This window comes from Carlito syrichta, unplaced genomic scaffold, assembly GCF_000164805.1.
Source record: "Carlito syrichta isolate Samal-C Ts95f unplaced genomic scaffold, Tarsius_syrichta-2.0.1 Scaffold288132, whole genome shotgun sequence".
Taxonomy (NCBI): Eukaryota; Metazoa; Chordata; class Mammalia; order Primates; family Tarsiidae; genus Carlito; species Carlito syrichta.
Genome location: NW_007232228.1, coordinates 135,659 through 160,953, shown reverse-complemented (window position 1 = coordinate 160,953; position 25,295 = coordinate 135,659). Strand labels below are relative to the sequence as shown.

At 36.1% G+C, this 25,295-nt stretch overlaps 1 protein-coding gene across 2 annotated transcripts in view; it reads right to left on the bottom strand.

The window, feature by feature from the left end:
• Nucleotides 1-25,295, bottom strand: part of GRIN3A (glutamate ionotropic receptor NMDA type subunit 3A) — a 180,111-nt gene that overhangs the window by 73,641 nt on the left and 81,175 nt on the right. For both annotated transcript variants that reach the window (XR_002481681.1, XM_008053372.2), the window contains exon 3: nucleotides 23,221-24,268. Coding sequence is in view for 1 of the 2 variants with exons in the window: in XM_008053372.2 (XP_008051563.1) it covers nucleotides 23,221-24,268 (1,048 nt within the window). In the remaining variant the exon portion in view is untranslated. The remainder of the gene's footprint in view (nucleotides 1-23,220; nucleotides 24,269-25,295) is intronic.

Sequence of the window (25,295 nt, the reverse complement as noted above, 5' to 3'; positions counted from 1 at the left end):
CTAGTGATGTAAGCCTTTTGGCACAACTACTCAAATCCTCATGGCAAGGAAACTTTTTTAAATGCCAGTTTTTATTTAATTAGATAACTCAGAAGAATTAAATATTAAAGCATGTCCAATTTGGCCTTCATTCAAGATGGGTTGGGTGCAAAAGTATCAGTAGGAGGTTTAGCCTAAAGGTCAGTAATTCCATAGCACAGAACTCAGAAAATCAGCCTCTTAAACTGCTAATGCAAAACACCAGAGACACAGACAAACTACTGAATAACAGCAAGAAGATAAATTATTTCCTTTTGCTTTATTTTTCTGTTAGACTAACCCTTGGGGGTGATTTGGTTGTATTTTATATATATATTTGTCATGGCTGAATAGGCAATCAGTCTTTGCTCTGGAATGCTTGGGGAATCAGTGACTGAGTCATTATTATGGAGGGCCCCTCAAAGATTCAGGCATGTATTCTAAATAAGTGCATTCAGAAGGAAAGGATGCCTCCCTGCTGTCCCTTTTCCCTAGGACAGGCTGCCTGTAGCATTCCTCCCAGTTTTTCCACTTGAGACCATCTCTTAGCTTATGACTAAGCTAGTGTTTGCTTATCTTTCTTTTCTGTTCATTACATTTGATCCTGTGAAGTGAATCACAAGAGCAGCACAACGAAAGTAGCATTTTGCTTTGTGAGCCAAGCATCAGAGGGCGGCAGTCAACTGAGTAAAAAAGGCATTTACCGTCTTCTTCTTTTGCAAATTTGAGAAAATTTTCATGCAGCAATAAAAAAACACATGCAATGATTCATAAAGTTTGCAGCTGAGAAAATGAGAATCAGCAAGATTAAGCAGCTTGGCTAAGATTAGACAATCAAGTGGAGCTATGGAATACCTACATTTAACATATTGCATTTGTGTGCTACCTCTGGAACTTCACCTGAATGTCAGTTCTGTTTCCACTATCTTGAGTAATCCTCACAGCAAACAAACTAGGAGCATGAAATGAAGAGTTTATAATTCATATGCAGAAATAGGCTAGTTAAAAACCGAAAGAGCAGACCAGCTCTGTCAACTGTCTTACAGCTGATTAGATAGTAGCAGTAGACTCTTACTAAGTGTTGGATGAACAAGTATGTTCAAAATGTAGAAAAAGAAAAAATGAAAAATTGACTTAGAACCTAAAACCTCATGTTGTTAATTAATTAACACAATTACACAAGTTAAATGTATCTCACTGGCTTAAGAAAGTAATTGTGAGTGGTAGCTATTTGATTGTTTTATAATCATTACCTGCTACATCAGTATTCAATAAAAATGTAACAAGCATTTTTTTTTTACCAAAAAATTGATGATTTTATAATCACAATAGACTCTGACTAGCCAAGGTCATATTGAAAAAGAAGAGCAATGTTAGAGGCATCACACAACTTGATTTCAAAATATACTACAAACCCATAGCAATGAAAGTAGTATGGTACTGACAAACACAGAAACATAGAATAATGGAACAGAAGAGAAAACTCCCAAATATACCCATGCATATATGGTCAACTAATGTTGATGAACATGCCAAAAATAGACAATGGAAAAAGGGCAGTCTTCAATAAACGATGATGGAGAAACTGGATATCCACATATAAAAGAATTAAGACTGGCTCCCTATTTTATAGCATGCACACAAATAAACTAAAATAGACACAGCAACAAAAGTAAAAATAAACAAGTAGGCTTTATTTATGGAGATTCCTTAAAATACTAAAAATGGAAGTACTGAAGAATTCATTAATTCCACTCCCAGGTATACATCCAAAAAAGTTGAAATCAGTAACTTGAAGAAGTATTTCCACTCTTGTGTTCATTGTAGCATTATTCACAATAACCAAGACATGGAAGCAACCTAAGTCAATCTCCTCCCCACCTCTTTCTCACACACATGAATATTATTCAGCCCTACCAGGAAGAAAATCTTGCTGTTTGTGACAGCATGGGTAAACTTAGGGCACATTACTTTAAATGAAATAAGCCAGAAACATGAAGATAAATACTGTATGATTTTACTTTTATGTGAAATCTAAACAAACTCATAGAAGCAGAGTAGAATGGTGGTTGCCAGGGGCTGGGTGGGTGCAGAGAGAATGGAAAGATATTGGCCACAGTGTACAAATTTTCTTTTTTTCTTGGAAGTGTATTTTTATTTTCTGATGTAGAAAGTATTATTATGTGATACTTAATGTGAGGATTTGTTACATGGGTATACTGTGTGAAGGCGAGGCTTGGGTTTCTGAGCGCCCGTCTCTCTCCCCCACCCAGTGGTGAGCATGGTATCCAATGAGTGGTTTTGTATCCCTTATTCTGTCCCTCCATCCCTCCCTGAAGAATAATTTCTGGAAATCTAATGTATACTGTGGTGACCATACTTAATAGTATTATATTGTATATGTAAAGATTTGCTAAGTAGAGGTTAAATGTTCTTGCACAGCAAAATAAAAGTAACTATATGAAGTTACAGATATGTTGTTGGAATCACTTCATAATGTATACATACATAAAAACATCATGTTGTATATCTTAAATATATGCAATTTCTTGCTTGTCAAAATAGATAAATAATTTATTTAAAACATTTTGCTTACTTATTTAATTGAATCAGCTATTCCTTTCTTTTTTGTTATAAAGATGTGGGGTACAATTCAGGGTTAGATATACAAACATTGATTATGCAGGTACCTTTGTTGATGAGGTGTGCCCCTCTCTCCCCTAGCAGTTTCCCTCAACTGCCAATCTCACCCCCATCCCCTGACAGTTTCCTACTGCTGCCAATCCCCTTCTTATAGTATTATAATTGTCCAAGATCTGCTTATGCGTGAGAACATATTTTTTTCTTTATTTTCTGATAATGTTTAGATAAATTGATTCATTTACAAATGGATTATTTCTTCCCAGAATTATAGACTGTTAGACCTAAGGTGATGCTAGAATTTCAAAATCTTTAACTTACTGGTGAAGAAACCATAGTTGATCAAGATTAAGTGACTTGTCCAAGACTAAAGACTTGATCATGGCAAAATTGGGTCCAGAAATTAATTTTTGGACCCTTAAAATAATATCAGTCATGTAAATAAAAATAAAATGTGAATACATAGATATCTATGAGGTAAAAATGAGGTGCAAACAACACTGAATATATGTATATATTTCTAAATTGTTGAAATGGGAATCATGAAAAAAAAAAGAATTCTTCAAAAATGTATTCACTTATTTGACGCCACAAGCAATACATGAATCTATTCTCACTGTAAAACTCAAACGGAAGTTTTACAGCATAACAAAGCATTATTTTATCTATTTTTCCTCTCTGATTTTACTACTTCCTCCAGAAGCAGCCACTGTCAATTTTTTAGTGGTTATCATGAATATTCTCATATCATGAATATTCATCTCACTCTCCATATGCCCTCAATTTTCTAGGGTAGAATTTGTTATATAGATGCCCCTTTTCTTCTATTTTTGTAACTGATACATAACAATTGTACATATTTATGGGGAACATGTGATATTTTGACACATGCATGCAATGTGTAATGATTCAAATCAGAATAATTAGGATAGTCATAATTTCAAACCTTGGTCATTTCTTTGTGTTAGGAACATTCCAGATTTTATTTTCTAGCTATTTAAAAATATATAAGAAGTTATTGTTAGTTATAATAACCCTATGGTGTTATTGGATACTAGGACTTATTTCTTCTATCTAACTGTATTGTTGTATCTCAAGTGATCCTCTCATCTTGGCACCCAAAGTGCTGGGATTACAGGCATAAGCCATCACGCCTGGCCTATTAGTTGAACTTCTTTAAGAAAAATATTCTGAACCCTCTTTCAGACATTTTTTAGATATATGGTTCTTCTGGGTTCATTGCTGAAGTTTTTTTTGTTTTTTGTTTTGGTGTTATGCTTGCTTGAATTTTCACAATTCTTGAATCTTTACATTGATGCCTGCGCATTTGAGGAGACAGTCACCTTTTCCAGTTTTTGCAGGTGTTCTTTGGTTTTTGTTAGACCTTTACTTCTCAGTGTCAGAAATTAAATGCTGCTGTTGTCTCCTGTGAAGCGGACTTATAGGAATGCTGTACTAAAACACTGCACTGGAACTAACTCATTGCCCTATCATTGTTTCTCCATCTGGAGAAGACTATAATGAACACCAGAACTTAATCACTGCTCCTGAACTAAATTGTTGCCCTGCCATTTTTTCTCATGCTGAAGAAGACTTATTAAGAGCACTGGAGCTTAAAAGTTGCCCTAGAATTATACTTCTGCCCTGCCATTGTTTCACAATCTGGGAAAGACTTAAGTAAGACTTGATCTTAACTCCCTAACTTTTAGTTGTTTCTTGACCAGGGCAAAGCTCCAGGCAAGCACCGGGTGTTTGTGAAAAATCTGGCTAGGGATTCAAGCCTCCATGTTGATTGTTCCTGCTGAAGTACTATGGCATCAGCAGTCTCTTCAACATGGTGTCCTCACTGATTGGAGTGCTGAGTAGCAACCAAGATCTGCACACCAGTTGCTGCAAACAAAACCTTGATTTTTGTCCCCAAATCACCCCCAGGTGGTTCAGTCATCCCGGCACTCCCAATGGTACATATGGGATGGGACCAGAGTAAGCTTCCCGTGAAATCCCCAGACTGGTAGGAAGATCAAACATCCATCTACAATCTTTCCTTTCACCTTGGCAACCATGAGTCTAGGGAAATTTTCTGTGAGATGGATGAAATTTTTTGTGGATGGTGTTATGTTGGCTTGAGGAAAGGGGTAGTACAGTTTAAAATACTATTTCTCTTACTGGTTGAAATTTCTCCCAATTCTGTGGGCCCGGATGTTTCTCTGCTTCTCCTCTGAGTTCTGGTGTATTTAGGGTGAGTTTCTGATCTTTGAATAGCTCCTAGTTATATTTTTGTCGTGGAAAATAATGCTGGGGGATGTTCTATTATGCCATATTGCTGATGTCACTGATGTGTACTAGGGCTCAATCTTGATATCCTTTTATGATTGCAGTTTGGAAAATGTACTAGTCTTGTTGAGACTATTGTTTTTATCTCAGGAACATGAAATAGGAGTTTAAGTTTAAATATATGACTAGCTGATGCCATCAATCTTTTAGATGTCCACGATTACTGTTTTCGGCTATTTATCTATTTATTTTCAGTGAAAGGACTTCTAAAACATCTTCCATACATTTCTTTTCAATATCCCTGGGATGTCAGGAGGGAGAATTTGTTGTGTTCTTCATTTATAGAAAAGGGAACCAAACTATAAAGAAATTAAGTGGGTGCAATTGACTTATTATATAACGGCTACAACTCTTCTCTCCTTTTGATTCACACCCTTCGCCTTGTCACTATAAGTGTCTTCCTCTCTGCCACTGATCTCAGTCATGTGACTTGCTTTGGTCAGTGAAGTATTAGTAGACATTAGCAGTATTAGTAAGGAAAAGTGCTTATACTTTAATGCTTGTGCCAGAGTCCTGTGTTATCAGCATTTGAAAGGTTATTATATTGGAGGATGAGACATGTGGAGCAGAGTCATGTTACTCGAGCAAATTATTGAAGCTACCCTGTATCATCAAACAGCTAGCTGGCCCCCAAATAGGTAGGTGAGTCTGGACTAGGTCAGTTGAACCTGGCAAAATTGTGAGCTACACAGATACTTTTTGCTGTATGCCACTGTTATCTTACTGTTGTTTTTTATACAATATTATTGTAGAAGCAGGTAACTGGTAAGATGGTATCAACTATAAGTGAGGATTCAGAAACTGAACGAAGATCTTCTGTCACTAAGCACAATGCTTGTGCTATTTGGTTCAGTTTTGCCTTTTAGCGTTTACACATACTATTACCTCTGCCTGGAATTCCCTTTTGTTTTAGGTTCCTGGGTAAACTTCTTCTGTTATATCTTTAAAATTCAGTTAGGTGCCATCTCCTTTTAGAAGTTAGCTCTGACTTCTCCAAGAAAGAGTTAACCATCCCTGTGGATACCACATTTCTTTCACATATTTTTATTTAACTAAGCACAATGAAGTGTAATTGTTTGTTTATGTGTATGTATCTCAAGGAAATATGTTTCTTTAAAGTATGTTAGAACTCACCATAGTGCCTCAATGATATTTGAATTATATTAATTGATAGAAAGAAGAACATGTAAAAAATGAATGATTTCTTTATTAAATGTTTCAGGAATATTCCTATTTTCCACCTTAGTTAGGCAATGATTAGGGTCCCTGAGACAGGTGATAAATTCAAGAACAAAGAATCCATTAATAGATAATCTGTATCAGCTGATAATTACTATGAATCATATATAAAATAGCTACACTCCTATGAAGAAGAACAATTAATGCAAAGCAGGCTGGATAATTACAGATAATGAGAAATTAAAGAAAAAAGAGAAAAATGGTATAATATGATAGGTCAGGTGGGTAGGCTACTTTTGATAGGATGGCCAGGGATACTGGCATACTTATTGGATACTTAGTGGTGAATACACTTATTTTCCTTGTTTTACTGTAGTATTTTACCCTAAACTTGATTATACATTTTCTGAGGACAGGAATTTTGTGCATAATTCTCTGTATTCTACACAGATTCTATGCAGAAAGAATAGCTTGCTAGTGGATTTATTAATCTGATAATGAGGAGCATAATAAGTTCATTGTGTGTGCATGTGTGTGTGTGAGTGTGTGAGTGTGTGTGTGTGTGTGTGTGTGTGTGTGTGTGTGTGTGTGTGGTGTTTTCCTTTCAGAGTCTAAAATTTATGCTACTCACTTGGAGGGTTATTATAAGTCTGTAAATTTTATAAATAAATTTTATATTCCCAGGTAATACTTCTGGGCTTCTTCTGAGACTTCCCATTTAAAAAATGGTCAAGGGCTTTATTTTGAAGATGTATGTCAAAGCATAAATCCTGAGTACTATGAATGTTGGCTGTAATTCTTTTTTGAGAAGTCAAGGATGCATTTGGTCTTGGCCTACTATTAGAAGTATAAGGAAAAATAGCTAGAGTAGGTCCTCAGCCCTTACATTTGATATAATCTGTCTTCTTCATTTATCTGGTCACCTACAACTTTGAAATTATAGGCAAGTGAATAATTTAGATTTAACAAATAACTACAGAGCATTGATACAGGTCAGCTACTATGCTCAAAGATTTTAGATGCCTTTATCTCATCCTAAGGACAGTGCTATGAGCAGATATTATTTTCATTTCGATTTCTTAAGTGAGAAATCTGAGACCTATTTCTTAGGCGAGGAATCTGAGGCCTATTATTTTCATTTCTATTTCTTAAGTGAGGATTTTTCCCAGGATCACAAAGCCCAGTTATGCAGCAGAGACAAAATTCAAACCCAAGATTTCTGATTTGAAACAGGATTTGGAGATCTTTCGTTTTGTTTTGTTTTTCCAAAAAAGGCTTATCAAGTGCCAGGCTCTATATTAGGTCTTGGAAATAGGTGATCCAAATGATATGGACTATTCTCATGTAGTGCTTTTCATGATACCCATGAGCCGCAGAAGAAGTGAGGGGGGAAGAGAAAATGAAAGAAGAAAGAAGAGTGAGTTTGAGGCATTCTGTGTAGCTGTTTGTCTATTTAAAAGAGCAACTTTTGCATTGAATTTCCAGGAGCAAATAGTAGTTTCCCAAATCCTCCTCCTACTAAAGGTGTTGTCCCCTAGTGCTGGTGCTGGCAGCCAATGGTTGACCAGGAATCACAGGCAGTAAGCCCTGTGTAATGAATGCTCTGCAGCTGTAGTTTTCATGCTTTTCCAAACTCCTCTGGACTAGGGACACCTAGGGACTAGGGACTGAGGCAGCCTAGTTAGTGTTCACATTTTCCTTCTGGGAAAACTCGTCAAGTAAATTCATCTTTTATGAGACTTGATTTTTAAAAATCAGCATTTAGTTTTTATGTATTCAAACTTTCCTCTAATATGCATAATTGCTGAAAGAAAAAAGGATGTAGAGCAGCCATGAATTATGGCTTTTAAGAGAATGAACATTGCAGTTAATGTTGCAAGACAGCTTCCATTATAATCCTCTGTTTTCACATCTTTGTGATTTTTTTTAGAGGGGGTGTTGAGAGGAAGGAAGAATTTTCCTTTGAGCTAAAATTTTCCATGAAAATCAGCCAAAGGTGATTTTCAAACATGAAATATTTATACAAATGTCTCTTTTATTTTTGAGTTACTGTATTTGGAAGGTGCCGTTCATTTTTTTCTCTAAGTATTATTAATGCATCAAAAATTCCAAGTATGAATGGCTATTAAAACTTCAGTCATCACATGCACTTGTCTTAGGAATTTCATCTGAGTAACATTTAAAAGAATTATAATTCCCAAGGGCTAAGTTCTTTCTTTTTATGATTGTACTAAAGCATTTAGTGTAAAATTGGCTAAAATATGTCATTATTTTCATAATTTCCTTGTAATGCTTGTTTAGCATAGAGATTTTAAAAATAGAAATACATATTTAGGTTATTTTTACTATTTTTGAATTTATGATTCACTCTAAAGTGACAAAATACATTTTAAAATAATTTCTATATTTTACTTAATATAATTACTAATAATTACCATAACACCAAAACCAATTCCTCCTATATTTAAGAATTTTTATTTAGACCTTGGGACATGTATTTAAGTATTTTTGCTCTATTGGTTTGTGTCTCTAATCTGTTTTCTCCTTCTATTATTCATATAGTTTGATATTTTGAAACCTAATCTTTCTTGTGTCTATTTTTCATTTTATATATATAAATTTAGATTATTTATTTATATTTACTTATACTAAAACTTGATTCTAGGTATGCCTAGTCACTAAGCTGAGAAAATAAATGATAGTTCTAAATGTAATACAAATAAAAATTGTATATCACTGAAAATAATAATATAATTTATTTGTCTAAAATGATATTGAAATCTTATTGAGAGATGACTTGTGTGTCATTCATTTTTCCTGAGCTTTCTCATTTGAATGCGATCTTTGTATTCTCCTCTAAAGTGAATTACACATACACTAGGTAAATGTTTCACATTGAATAACCTCTTGGTCTCTTTTAAAATCTTGTACCTATTTTTTCATTCAGTACAGTGTTTTATGATCTTATCTGATTTTGTCATCCTAATTAGTTACCCTTTGAGTATTTATCTCTATATTCTTTGAATTTTAAATTATTATTTTATTCTTGTGACTCAAGATAAGGCATCTTATAGAAAATAGGTTGGTGTTTTTTCATTGCAAATTCTTTTCTCATACACACACATGCACGTATACGAGGGGGACCCCTCCCAAACAGGAATTCATTAAAAAATTTGTGTATTTATTCTTACATGTTAAACTTCAGTCACCTTCAAAGTACTTTCTGTTTGATGCAATACACCTACCAAGATGCTTTTTCCACTGCTCAAAATAATTTTTGAACTTGTCACTTTTGATGCCTTTTAGTGCTTCTGCCATTTTTTGTTCTACCTCTTCCACGCTGGTAAAGCATTTCCCTTTGAGATCTTTTATCTTCCAGGGAAACAAACAAAAAATCGCTTGGGGTAAGTTTGGGTGAATAGGTGGGACACGAGTCTCATGCCATTTTTGGGCCCTAAACTGCTGAACACTCAGTGTGTTGTGGGCAGGTGTGCTCATATATCACCCATCATGAAATGGGCAAAAGTGTTGAAAGACTAAAAATTCACTGAAGCCAAATGCAGCCTCTCTCAACAATGCTAGCTGGTACACTGATGTTGATGGGATCCCAGAACACATACCTAGTGGTGGAAGCCTGTACTACAAGAGACCCACCCTCCAAAAGGTAATTTCATTTTTTTGGGTTCTTCTCATGTATCTATACAGATATAAAATATACATATATACTATATTACACATGATTTATATTTTTCATTATATGCACACATACTACATGTGTATCATGAATATATATATTGTATATATATATGCATAATGAGAAATTTATATACCTATTTCTTATTGACGTTCATGCTACATTATTTTATACAGTATTTTCTTTTGCTGTCTTAGCCTTTTCTCTAATATATCCACACAGTAATTCCTATTATTTGGATCTCTATATTTTTCTCTCAAGGTCTCTCTTTTAAAAAAATATTTTTCTTTATCTACTTGGTAAGAGTGAGCTTTCTTCTCTTTTCCTTCATAATTTTGATTCACTGTTCATGTTTTCTTCCTCAAGGCAACCTTCTCTATGTTCCCCCACCCACTCATTCCAGTCATGTTCTTGATAATACATTTGGCAAAACTTTCTGTTCATCGTTATAACACTTATCTCGTGGTTATGGTCATTTAATGTCTAATTCTTCTGTTAAAATGAAAGTTTTGGGGTATAAGGTCAAAGATCTGACGTGTCTGCTGTTGTAATCTTTGCCTTAGTCTTAGTGGCAAACATATGGTGATTTGTATATATTTATAGAATGAAGGATGACCGAATCCTGCCTGCCATTCTCATTTTAAAAATAATTCCTATATTTAAAGTCATTATTCAATATGACTAGGCATTTAATATAGTTTTTCCTATAATTGCAATAGAGGACAGTTTAATTACAATACTCAATGGCTGAAAGCATTTCAACAACTTTTGCAATGGGGAGCTATAATTTCACCATAAGATATCATAAACCACTCAAGAATTTCATGTAGTTACTAGAACCTTGGGCTGAAATTATAACCCTGAAAACCCTTGCTACCTATTAGTCATTTGGTACATGACACAAAGCAAAATACATTCTGCATTCTTAGACTTCAGTTGGGCCCTCAGTGTATTGACTGCTTGATTTCATATTTAACCTTCAAAGTATTCAGCCCTCTGAAATCTATGCCATCTAAAAACTTATGGTAATTCACAAGTACTAGATGTGCATTGAACAGTAATTAAATGAACATATTATGAATTCCTTATTTGTTCTGATAATTATTTTTCTCAAACTACGCTCTTTTTTATATTGAGTCAGGTCTTACTCTGTCACCCAGGTTGGAGTGCAGTGGCATGATCACAGCTCACTGCGGCCTTGGCCCCTGGACTCAGGTGATCCTTCTGTCTCAGCCTCCTGAATAGCTGGGATTGTAGGTGCTACCATGCCCAGTTACTTTTTTGATTCTTTTTGTAGAGACAAGGTCTCACTATGTTGCCCAGGCAGGTCTCGAACTCCTGGACGCAAGCAAACTGCTCGTCTCGGCTTCCCAAAGTGCTGAGATTATAGGTGTGAGCCACTGCATCTGGCTTCAAATTGTACTTTTGAAATGCTGAGCAAAGCTTTGGGGTCTATGAGCATTCCCACCACTGTATGGTTAATATGTTTCTGAATATAGTTTAATATGAGGCAGCACATGGCACTAAAAATTGTAATTGATCTGAAATTAGGTAACTTGGGTTTCAGTAAAAGCTTGAACCTTGGAAAAATTACTTAACTCCTCTGAGCCTCAGCCTCCTCCAAAATTAAATGTCTTTTCTGCTTAACAAAGTTGTGGGAAGTCAGCTGGTGTGCTGGAGTGAAAGTGTTTGGGAAGCAATGGGGGGCTTTACAGATGGTCTATGTAATATTAATTACTTGTTGTATTTGTGAAGCAAAATAGTCGTTTTCTAGAAGGAAGTAAAAATGAAATCACTGGATGAGGGTAAAAGCTTGTATTTCCAAAACGTAATACTTTTTTCTCTTTCAATGTTCAATTGTAGATGACGATCCTGTGTAAAAGCATGCCACTGGGTAAAATATGAGACTACAGGGACAACACCTTTCATTTCTCCAGAGAGGTCAGAAACAGTGATTTGTCAACTGATTTACATGATGTAAAGAGCAAGGTGAGAAATGGGTTAATAATGCTTCATCAAAGAAGCTGATAAAGCTGCTTACTGTCTCCACAGGGGAAAGAGCAAGAGTAAAAAGTCTTGCAAAGGGAATCTCTTCTGAAACTATTTAGAGGATGGACTGGTTTGTGTTGACTTGGCAGAGAGATAGTATAGATTAGTTTGGTGATTGGGTGGAGGAATTCTGGGTGGACCATGACAAAAAAATTATATGGGTTCATTGTGCAAGATATCGACCAGCTGGGCTAAAATTGTAGCTGGCAAGCTAGGACTTGGAGCCAAAGCGTCTCCCAGATGTTGGGAGAGGGCCAGAGCTAAGCAGAATCACAGTACAGAAGTCGCTGAAACACTGAGTTTGTTAATAGGGAATACAGCCGGGCTCAGTGGCTCAGCCTGTAATCCCGTGCCTTTGGGAGGCTGAGGTGAGGGGATTGCCTGAGCCCACAGGTTTGAGACCCGCCTGGGCAACTTTGCGAGACCTCATCTCTACAATAAATTAAAAAATCAGCCAGGTGTGGTAGTGCATGCCTATAATTCCGGCTACATGGAAGTCTGAGGCAGAAGGATCGCCGGAGCCCAGCAGGTCAAGACTGTGGTGGCCGGGAGTGGCCACTGCACTCCAGTCTGGGCGACAGAGTGAGACTCCAACAACAACAACAACAAAAAATAGGGCATAGAGACAATTATTAGATGTAAGGTAAGGTTTAGTCCTAGAACACACCACAGATTCAAGGGTGAAAGATAAGAGCAGGGCTGGCAGCAAGGGAGACCTGATGCTGGGTCATGTGAGAACTGGCCTGTGACAGTGCTTCTCGGATTGTATTGCACAAATGAAGCACCTATGGATCTTGTTAAAGTGCTGATTCTGGTTTAGTAGGTCCAGGGTAGGACCAGAGATTGGGTGTGAGAGTCTACATTTCTTTTTTCCTTTTTTTTTTTTTTTTTTTTGAGTTGGAGTCTCACTCTGTTGCCCAGGCCGGAGTGCAGTGGCACACTCCCGGTCACCCTAGTGTCAACTTGCTGAGCTCTGGTGATCCTTCTGCGTCAGCCTTCCAAGTAGCTGGAACTACAGGTGCGTGCTACCACACCCTGCTAATTTTTTATTTATTGTGGAGACAAGGTCTTACCAAGTGGCCCAGGCTGGTCTCCAATCCATGGGCTTGGGCAATTCACTCGCCTTGGCCTCCCTAATTGCTGGGATTACAGGCTGAACCGCCAAGCCTGGCCGAGAGTCTACATTCCTAACAAGCTCCTAGAGAAGCCCAAACTGCCAGTCCTTTGACCAGATTTCAGAGGAGAAAGGATCCATATAAAACATCTTGAATTCTCCTTGAATAAGAATAGAATTAGTTTCTGATCCTTGTAGGGTAAAAGGTAAGGAAGAGGACAGTGATTGAACACGTGGGAGAAGAGGTTTCACCTAGGCAAAGTAGAGAGTGATTGGGAGTTGAATATTGGCAGGAAGTTGTGCTGGCTGCTCCCTTTTTTGGTCTCTTCTTTCATAAATCTGATGTGGTGTCTTCTCCCTGAAATTCATTAAACTGTTCATTGATTCATATTTTACTTGCTGTCTGTGTAAGCAGAGTCATCTAGTCTAAATTAATAACCCATCTAGGAAACTAACAGAAGTTTCACCTCTTTCAGGAAACATTTATCTTACCTTGAAATGTGTACAGTATGCGTAGGGGCCTTCTGGAGGAAAATTTCTCAATACAAAAAAAAAAAAAAAAAAAAAAAATGGCTGTTAGAATTTCCAGAATCTGTGGCAGGAAAAGAGATTTAAGGTGCCTCTAATATCTTGATATGCTAGTGGTAAGCAACCCTTTTACACGAATGCCAATTCAGTAAAACAAAAAATATTAGAAAGTTTTTACATGATATTTTGTTTTATATTCACTTTTTATATAATCTACTTATTTACAATACACATCTAGCTCTTAAAATTTTTTTTGCTTGATAGCAGCACTATATTCCAATAAAGAAATGTATCCTATTTTACTTAATCAATCTTCTCTTGATGACTATAGACTGATTATTTCTAGTTTTTCAATAATATAAACAATATCTTGTTTAACAGGTATTGACTTAATGCTTTGAACAAAACTTATGTGAGTTGAGCATAGCAGTACTGAAGATAAAGAGGAGTAACAATGGAGAGATTTAATGGTGGGGCGACTGATTGGCACCATAGTTCACTCAGACATGACAGCTTCATTGGAAATGACTAACTGCAGGGAAGGAGAAGGAATGGAAACTGCCATTTTACAGGGAATGGTGGCATGGGAGTGGGGCATGGGGTCATGTAAACAAGGTTATAAGCCAGTTAATAATGTAAACAAGGTTATAAGCCAGTTTTCCCTTAATTTAAGATAAGGATTTATAAACATTTGACACATTTTCTGCTTGTATTCAGATGAAATGATCTTAGACATTTATTAAAGCAAACTCAGCAGGGTGTCTAACTGAAACACTTTGCTGCAGTTAGCATGAATTACTGTGTCTATTTGAAAATAATAAAACAGCAGTTATTTTAAAAATTCTGTAAAGATGCCATCTCAAAGTTATTTTACAAGTAGGTAAGGAAAGAAATAAGTCACATACTCCTTTGTTCAGTTTTCTACTTATCAATCTGAATTAGCAAAATCCTGATGGTTTTTTAATAGCTCCTTGAATTGGAAAATATTCAGGAGATTAAGAGAAATACTGACTTATTCAGCTTCTACTAATTGCCATCTACTGTGTGTCTGATCCATATTGAATCACTAAATGGTTCTGACCCAACTCCATGAACTACTGCTGGGGACCCTGGAACCACCCAGTCTGGGGCAGCATTATCTGTCTCATGTTCTCTCAGAGTGCCTTCCCACTCAAGGATCCTACATCTCAGCCTGGAGTCCACACCATGGACATTATGACCTTAGGTTTTCTTTGCTTTGAGGGTTTGATTATATATAATGTCCTGGCTCAGACATTGTGGGTCACCCTTGCACATACTTCCAACTGTAAATAAGAGGTGCTCCAACCCTTTGCCTCTATCCTTCTGGTCTCATATTGTCCACTTTTGCTTGACCTCACAATCACATCCATTTATTTACCCAACACTTATCTAAATGAGTGGTTGCCATAGACTTTTTGGCCCTAGAGATACAGGTACATAAAAAAGATTTAGTCTCCTCTCACAGGGTTTATAATTTAGTGGTGGATAGAATCAGAAATTCAGCTGTATATGTCACACCCATTATCTCCTTTAATCTTCTCACAAGAGGGCACAAAGATGGTCTTAGGGGTAATGCTAAGTAACTTGCAGAACTTTACATAACTAATATGTAGTGGAATCAGGCATCAAACAGATTTGCCCAACAACAACAGAACTTTGTCTTTTATATCATACTACTTTGCCCTCTACTAGGGTTTTCTTTCTATTTGTTCCATAGGATCTAGTATGAGGATGATTTTGAAAGGTCATATCAAAAGCATTGACCTATTGGGTACCAATCTGAGTATTTGGGTGATGGGTTCAACAGAAGCCCAAACATCACCATCATGCAATATACCTGTGTAACAAACCCGCATATGTACCCCTGGAATGTAATTAAAAAAACCAGAAAACCAAAGTAATCACTGCACAACATATACCCTTATTTCAATGATACTACCATTTATTTACTAATTGAATAACACTTACTGAATATTTACTGTTTGCCCAACACTGTATTAGGTTCTGAGGATACAGTGTTAAGCAAGACAAAGGAGCACAATTATCAAACAAATAACATGACAATTACTGTGTTGAGTAATTGTCTATGTTAAGTCCTATGAAAGAAATAAGTTGAGTGGAAATGAAAATTTGCTTCTGAAAGTCTCTGTGGACAGTATAAATATTTTTTAAATGTAGACATTTTACTATATGAATGCTATTCATTGGGGGGAACTTATCTTACTTGGATTTGAAAGGCTACAGACAGCAACAGCACATGTGGAACAAATATTGCTGTTGTGAATAGTGCTACAACTATTGTCTCATGTCTGAATTATTCCCATTCTTACTTGGGTAATTAAGTATTTTCCCATTATATTAATAATACATGAACATTATAGAAAATATAGGGTAAAAATACTACAATAAATATTTCCATTAATTACACTGCCCAGATATCAGTGCTATGATATTTTATACACATTGCATTATATAGATTGTATTATATTTCCTTCTAGTCACTTTTCTTTATAACATGTACATATATATATGTTACAAAATTGAAAATGTAGTATGATTTTGTATCCTGACTTTTCACTTAGCATTACATTTTAGTTTTTTGACATCTTAAAAGGTTCTTCAAAATCATCTCTACTGGCTGCATTTTTATAACATATAGAATATTATAATTTATTAATTTTGCTGTATATTGCACACTTATGGTTTCCACATTTATTTTGAGTAAGACTGCAGTAAATCTTTGCAATAAATTGTTGTCTACGTATTAAATTATTTCCTTTGGACAGGTTCCTAGAAGTGAAAGTAAAGGGTGAAAGGGCATGAACCCTTTTAAGGCTCTTGATGCAAATGGCTAAAATAATTTAGGAACATATTATAAACTCAACCTTGCAATAGTAGTGTATGCCAGTGCTCATTGAGTGGAATTCCACCAAAATTGAGAACTATCAATAAAGAATTAATAATTTGGTAGAGAAAATAATCTTATTATTTTTAAATTAGTATTTCTTCAATTAAAAGTAATATTTAACATTTTTTATATTTATTGTTCAATTTTATTTCTTTCCTGAGTTATTGTTTTATAAAAATTGTTTTTATTTTAGATTCAGGGGGTACACATTCGTATTTGTTACATGGACATACTGTATAGTGATGGGGATTAGGTCTCAGGTGGCTTATTTCCCAGATAGTGAACACAGTGCTACGTAGGTAGTTCCTGAATTATTCTTTAAAAAAAAACTTATTATAAAGATGTGGGGTACAATTCAGGGTTAGGTATATAGTCTTTATTTATTTGATTTTAACATTACTTATATACACCTTGATTTCTTTAAAAAAATATTTAAGGCAGCTTAAAGGCCACATAAAAATAAGGTAGCATAAATTAAAATAGGGTGAACTAAAAAAGGAACAATAGAAAGCCAGGAATGATGCTTAAAATGCACACCACAATGACAATAAATCAGGTATTAGTGGGCAAGAAATTTGTCTTTAGACTTCTCTCTATAAGTTAGCTCAATAAAGGAATCTTGTAATCTACCCAATTTACCTTGACAATGAATGAAGAAGGGGAAAGAAAGAGAAAGAGATAGAGAGCGAGAGCGAGAGGGAGAGAGATGGGGGAGGGGGGAGAGAGAGAAAAAGACAGAGACAGAAAAGAGATAAAATAATTGTTCAAGATAAATAAATATGACAGGCATGGTGGCTCATGTCTATAATCCTAGCACATTGGGAGGACAAGGTAAGAGATTTGCTTGAGACCTGCATAGGCAACATAGCAAGACTTCGTATCTACAAAAAAAATTAGCCAGGCTTGGTGGCATGCACCTGTTTGTCCTAGCTACTCAGAGGCTGAGACAGACAGATTGCCTGAGCCCAGAAAGTTGAGGCTGCATTGAGTTGGGATCATGCTATTGCCCTCCATCCTGGGTGACAGAATGAGACCCTAACTAGAAAAGAAACCACCAAAACATATATATATATAATTAATATTGGTATTAAAATCTGACAAGATTTTATTTAAATATTATTATCATTTTTGTCCCCTAGGTATCAGACACTATTATTCAAGTTTCTTAACTTGGATTATTTTATTTAATCTCCATAATTACTTAGTGGAGGGAAGTACTATATTAACTTCATTTACGATAGTGCCTGGCATATGAGGAGTGGTCAATCAATAGTGGCTTTTCTTCTATTATTACCAGTATTAAATATTTCAATATCTAGAAGAGCAAATCTCTTGAGTCTTTTTTTTAAGCTTGCCATTAACCTATATGATGTTATATGTTCTGTAATATCATATGTTTTATAATGATATTTTAATTAGAATTGCTTTAGACCTATAAACTAGCCAAGGAAATTTTGACATCTTTAAATATTTAGTCTTCCAGTTTGGTCATATGGCAGTTCATTTTATCCAAACTTTTATGTTTCTTTACACTAAATTGCTTTTTTTTTTTTTAACACAATCTTTATAGGGAATACCTTCATCATCTATCATGCATGTTTGTTGCTGGAGTGAATGGAATGCTCCTTCTATTATGTTTTCTTTCTGAAAGTATATGGTGCCCATGGAAATTGCAGCTTTCTCCAAACTATGACAGTTCTTAGATTTTTCTTCTTTTGAGAAATTTTCTCTCTAGAATGTCTGGTGACCAAAATCCTCTACCTTGTTACTTTTTTTGATTCTCATTCCCCTTTTCCTGGCTTTGCAATCTCACAGTTCATGATGAAGTGGTCAGGCTTGCATTCTCCTTTCTCCAACCTTGGGGCTTCTGCACATGCTGTCCAGTCACCCCGCAATGCTCTCTCTAACACCCTCACCAATCCCCTTTAGCTCAGTTACCTCCTGTAGACCTCAGCCAGACTTTCTTTCCTCATTCGGATCAGGTCGCTGGTGAGGTTCCCAGATTATGCTGTAGTTTTCTTCACAGTAAATTAGCACGGTTTATACACTCCCTTAATTAATGCCTTTCTTTTCCTCTAAATTCCATGTTTCAAGGACGGTGTCTATTGTGCTTACTCCTAAATTCCTAGCCACTTAGCATGGTACTTGAAACAGTTGCTGTTTTTGAATGAATTAAAGAAAGAATGAGTGGTTTGGTGTAGTTCAGTTTTCTTTCCACTCACTTCAAATTTCATTTTCCGTGTCTTATGTACTTTGGGATTATGGCATCCCTTCTTCATGGCCAGCTTTTATTATGTGAATTCATATGTTTTATTGGGCAGTCACATGCTGCTATGTGAAGATCAATAAAGGTGGTTTTATTATTTTGGGAAATGCTTCTCATTTTCAACTAGAGCTGTGCCAGTGTCCTTTGCTTTAATATTTCTGGTTAAAGTTTGCTCTTGCCCTCACAGCATGTCTATTTAATATTTACCTGAATGTTCACCAAGACTGAGTTTCTAAAGTGGTACTGTCTTTTGCCTGTACAACAATGGCACTAGCCTCCTATTCCCTCTTAGGAACTGAATCTTTCTTTTTCATTTTTTCTTTCTTTTAGATACACAGGGCCAAAGGGAGAGCAGCTTGAAAGAAAGTACAAGAGTCCATTAAAATCCGCAAATAACTTATTTTGAGTGCTCATGTATCCTTACAATTAGGCCAGTTCAACTCCTTGAGGGGAACAGAAGCTTTATTTTTCAGCGAACTTTGTATTTTATGAAGTGATTTTCTCACCCTGCCCTATATACTAGCAGAGCAGATGCCAATGGCTGGAAGGTTCTATTAGACCATAGACCCTAAAGGAGACCTCATTGATAAAAATAACACTGCAGTTTCTATCTACCTGTCAATCATTCCAAATGTTAAAAGGACATGACTCTGAATGATGAGGTAATGGATACATCCTTCCATCTGCCTACTTTAGCTTTTGCATCACCTATAATGAATACTACTAGTTTTATACTGGGGAAATACCCAAATAAGCTCTGTTAAATATATCACTTATAAATTCCCACTTTCATAGTCTTATGCTTCAAGAGCCCACCCACTCTTTGTAGCATGGAGCTTGCTTCCCAGACGAGTTGGCGGGAGGCTGTGAGAAGCTACATATTTTACTTTTAGTGTAAAATAAATTATTCTGGTAAAAAAAGTTAAGTGAGGGTAGAACCATCTTCTTGAATTTCATTTGCACAGCAGGCCAGTTCCTCTCCCTTGGGGTTATCTGCAAGAGCAGCCAGCAACAAGATTATTTCTTTCCTCTGACCTCCTATCAGGAAAAAAAAAATTCAACCTCCCTTGGCTGCTGCAACATGTAGTGAATCATAAATTCGTTTGTCTCACACAGTCTTTTGCTTTTAATTTTATTCCTGATTCAAAGTAGTTGGTTGAAGCCAGTGAATCTCAGCCCTGAAATGGTGATACAATATTCGCCCACTTAATTCTTAACAGTTTTATTAATTTTGTTAAATGTATAGCCAGCATTCTAAACAATTATGGTCAAGAAAATAAAAAGGAGCTATTACACTCATTGTAAGCTATCTGATATCTGGGTTACAGACACTTATGCAGCCAAGATTCAATTTGCAGACAATGTACAAATATAGATGATCATAAATCTTACCTTTTAAGTTAATAGGTTTTTCATTTGAACATATTTTCCCATAGAGATATAAGTGGTGTTCAGATTCCAAGATTAATATTAAAAAATAGCCAGTGTTGAGCCAGAAATATAAGAACCAAAAGGACCATAGAGATCTGTGACTTCTACATAAACATTACGTTTTCCCTCACCAGAACTAAAATGCTATCAAAGTGAATCTGAACAATGAAAATGCCATTTTGAAAAATACTGGAAGAATTAAATCACATAAACCTAGTTTCATCGGACATTAAAACACACACATACACACACACAGACACAAACATGCATGCTAATTCTTGGTTTGGACTGGACACTGATCTGCCTCTATTCTTTCCACTGATGAAAGCTAGGCATGATTCTAATATTAACCTTAAAAAATAAAAATTCAGTCTATAGAGTGGCATTCATGGGCATGCATGACTGATACAGGGCAACTTTTCCTCTTTATCTTTGACCTCGTCTCGCCACAAATCCTAAACTCTAACATCCTGGGACTCCTTATTCATGTTTTTTCAAAAAGCAATTTTTCTCCCTATCACCTTCTTCCTTGGGGATCTCATACTCCCCCAGGGTTTTAATACACAGTATAGCCTCTTCACCCAGAATTCCCATTAACTTCGATCTCACTACTGAACTCTGGCTCCGTGTTTCCAAATGCCTGCTGGATTTCTCCTGGATGTTCAAAACAGATTTTAAGAGGCCATGTACAAAACTGAACTGATCGCCATATTTTCTAGCCTGTTTTGCTTCCTTGAATGGTAGCATCATCTTTTCAGACACTCAGGCTTGCAGCTTTGAAGGTGTGCCTCTTTGTGCCTCTCCTACCTAATTAATTCCAAGTCCTACTGATTCAATCACTACAATATGTCTTGCATTTTTTCTTCTTTCCATCAATGATCATAGCTATAACTTTTAGTCTTCAGTTTCTTTCTCTTGAAATTCTGTTTGCCTGCTGATGCCAAAGCAGGCATTTAAATAGACAGTGCTGTACTTGCCATTTCATTGTTCAAAAACGGCAATGGATCTTTATTGAAGTTCACTTTTGGTAGCCTGACATCAAAAATCCTGTTACTTCATCTAAGCTTCCTTTTTTTCAGACTGGCTCTCACTTCCTTCCCTTCCTGTAACATATGTTGCAGCTAAATTGAATTCCTCATGATATCTTGCTTTATACTTTCCACACCTTGTAGTTCATTCTGCTCCTTCACTTGGAATGTCCATTTCTCCTCTCCTAACACACATGTCTAAATTCTGGCTGCTCATCAAGATAAGCACAAATTTTACCTTGTTAGTTGAGCTTTCCTGTGATGTACTGAGTTGAAGGTGATCATCCTTTCCTTGAACTTTGATAGTGCTTTATTTGTTTTTAAACTTAGGCATGTTTATAGCTTTCTAAGTTGTTTCTCCTTTTGTTAATGTCTTTTCGCCCTTATTTGATTGAAGTCAAATATTTTGACTTATTTGTCTCTTAATTTCTCTATACCACTTAGTGGAAGAAACAGGTTCAGCCCTCCTCAAGGAATTCAGCATTGGCAGGAAAGAAAAACACTAATGTGAGTAACTACAAAACATTTAATAATAAGTGCTGAGTGACTGAAGGCATATGGAAACTATTTTTTTATTGGCTTTCTGTGGGGAAGTGAGGACATTATGTAGTCTACATGATATCACATATCTGCATGTAAACTAAACAATTCTGTCACCAGTATTCCCCAAAAGTACAGATGTCAAATATTGCTTAGACAAATAATGAGTGTCTTTTGGTGAAAAAAAAATCCATAGTGAGAGATTTTCTGATAGAAACAATGTTAGCGCAAACATACATTTTGGAAATGTTAATCGAGATTCATTTATTACCTCAAATTGAAAATGATTTAAATTTAGGCTTGTCTCACTTCATTAAGAACTGACAAGCTGTAATGCAAAGTTGACTTTGTCCAGTTATGCTAACTTTGTCTTGTGGGCTGAGTTACAGTCCTAAATATTTCACCTCTTTTTTCTGATAGAGTTTGGGATGGAATGATGGTTTCTTTTGGATTAAAAATAGTTTTACTGCTATGTATAGTTTATAATTTTCTTTTTAATCCTTTAGAATAACAATTTTCAAGTTTTTCATGCATAACATCAATGACTCAATTTTGGCAATCCTTTGGTTCTGATAAATGAAACTTTAGTCATTATTGTGTTCAATTTTTTAAATATAAGATTTAATCTGCACAACAGGTACATATTAGATTGTTTTTACTCAGATTTGACTGAATATTCTTCATTTTTAATTTATAATTTAGGAGTCACATTGGTAGGATTCTCACACACAAAAAATCTGAGTAAGTCTTTAGCAATACTATAAACCTTCTGGAGATTTACAGGACTCCTAGGGCAAAGAATAAACAGAGGCTGTTAATACTGGTACAGAATGTGAATGCTGAACCACCACCAACATCTCTTTTTAGGGTGATGTATTTATTTATGCTAATAAATATATTTGTGTTCATTGAATTCTAGCTCACAACACAAAGCCCTGAATATTCATTAAAAAGCGACAAGATTTCTTGCCTAGCCAGTGAGGCATCGTTAGCTGAATCCTCCCATGAGGTTTATGTTACTTATCAGAAGGTTTGCAGTATATGGGTCAAATTTCTTATTTTGGTCATTTTTTTCATGATAAAAAAACCTGTTTACTGTTTAAAATATGGATACTTCTATTTATTTCCATTAATGTCCAAGATAAGTAATTAATCAGTTTTTAAGTTCTGTTTTGGATGAAAATGCCTTGAAAGATTATTTCCTGATAGCTAGTCTATCAAATGGTCAAGTAATACAAGGAAAAGCTGCACTAATAGACATTTCTACCATAAACTTCTGACTCTTTTTGTTTTAGTTAATGAAATAATGAAACATTTAGTTCAACCTGGCAGAAAACTTTTGGACTAGTCTCTGTAGTTAGCTGAGAAAATATTCCTGTGTTAGATGAAAGAACGTGGGCACATTACAGCACAAGACACAACATATGGAGTTATAATGGGCAATAAATAAAGCAAGAGTAAAAGTATTACCTTAGGGTCATGTATTCCAGAAAGTTCTTCATAGATCTTCTCACCTACCATGACAGCAGCCAAGTTTGCCGTGTATGTAGAGAGGCAAAACATACAGAAAATGGCCCAAAGATTCATTAGAAACCTTCCGGTCCAGCATTTTGGGGGTTTGATGGCAACTGTTCTACCAAACAAGAGGGCATAACAGACATTCAAGGCTGAAGAAAAGGAGAAGACTTTGCTTCTATTCCGCCCTTTGGGAGTCATACCAAAGGGGCTCTTCCATTCATATAGAGTGAGGAAGATGGCAGTGATATGCAGAGCCACAAAAATCCCTAGCCACATTGTCCAGTGGAGTGGCCACATGAAGGCTCCAATGGGAGCTGCTGTGTCTTGGGTCCTCACTAAGATGCCCAAGCTGGTGGAGAAGAAAGGGCTGGTGAAGTCTATCACCTGGCTCCGTGCAGTATTGATGCTGAAGGAAGTGACTGCCATATGAGCGGCTCCACTCAGGAGATCACCCACAAGCCCAGTCCAGTGCCCATTTTTCCAGGCTCCATACTTCCCATCCCCAACAATATAAAGGTCAAAATCAAAGTTCATGTCTTCTGCTAACTTTTCCAGCAGATCAATGCAATATCCATAGCAACACTTCTTGAATTTGATGGGTACTGTATCATTACTGCTATGGAGGCTGCTAAAAAGGCTGTCCAATATGGAAGAGTCATTAGTCATGGGGTCTAGACAGAGTTGGCCAGCAGGGCACAAACCTTCATCATCTACCTCCCTCGTGAAGACAAATGGATGCTCAATCAGGGTAACCACTCTCAAATGTAGTTTGCTTGGGTATTGGAAGTGGGTTTTATGTCTCTGTGCCTGCTCTGGCCATATTCCATAGTCCATGGCAATCTTTCCCCCCTGCCAGCTGCCCAAGCGGGTCCACATTGGCTTTCCCACGGGGTCATGTTGCAGATTCCAGATGAAAAAGTTGTTTTCTGAGCTGATGATGGTGGAACCTTTTACTTTGATGGAACCACTGAGGCCTCTGAAAGTGGTGTTGGCTAGAAACCTGGTAAGAAGGAGCAAAGGCAAAAAGTAAGGAAAAGAAGTGAGGCCAAGGACAAGGAGCAGGGTTCATCTTTGCTTCTCTGTTTTAATAAAAATAAACTTTAATTTTTGTTTCAAAAAGACATTGCCTATAATTTATTCAGAAATTAGTAAGCTGGACTCTTTCTAGGAGTAAAGTCCTATTTCATTGAACTAATGAGATCTCACCCTTAGGTCCTAACACCTTGGCCAGGTACTTGTCTCTTGGTCTTACTCCAAATTTTTTATTTCCTAGTTAAGAGATATGTTAACTATTTTCTGTTGTAAATTGTTAATTATATATAGTCTCACAACTTTTCAAACTATGGAGGTTCTCAGTCTTTCATCTTTAGTATATCTCATTTCTATTTGTGACTACATTCGATTGCAACTAAATTTGTTTAGTAATTTTTTTGTGTGTGCAGGACGTTTTAATAACATATATTTTTACAATTGCTTAAAATTGCATTCATAACATTAGAAAATAGCCAGATCTTGTTATCAATGTTTCTCCTTGTAGAGTGAAATCAATTAACGTATCTGTTCCTGTGAGGCCAGTTGAAGCTGTGTGTTGGATATCATCCATATAACAAAGAAAAAGATGATAAATAAACTTGCAGTTCTCAGGATAACCTCACACTACCCTCCCAATAAGTCATTAGAGAGAAAACAATTGGCCTTGGCTCTAGAAAGAGCTTCCGCCAGAAGTCAAAGAAAGGAAAATAACCAACTAAATGATACACTAATTCCTCATCTGGTGAATGAGGACAACTTCAGTATAGGTTCTGATATGGACTAGAGAAAAAGCTGGGACTGATATGGTTTGGTCATAGTCTCTCTTTTTCTTGAGTCTTAGAAGATAAGATAATAAAAGATAGCATACAAACTTGTGGCACTTTAATGAGGGGCTTGCTTCAGAATAAGAGCCCAGATACACCCACTTCTGAATATTGGCTTAGCCACATGCTAGCATCCTACTTAACAATTTACTTAATTCTCAACTTCAGTTT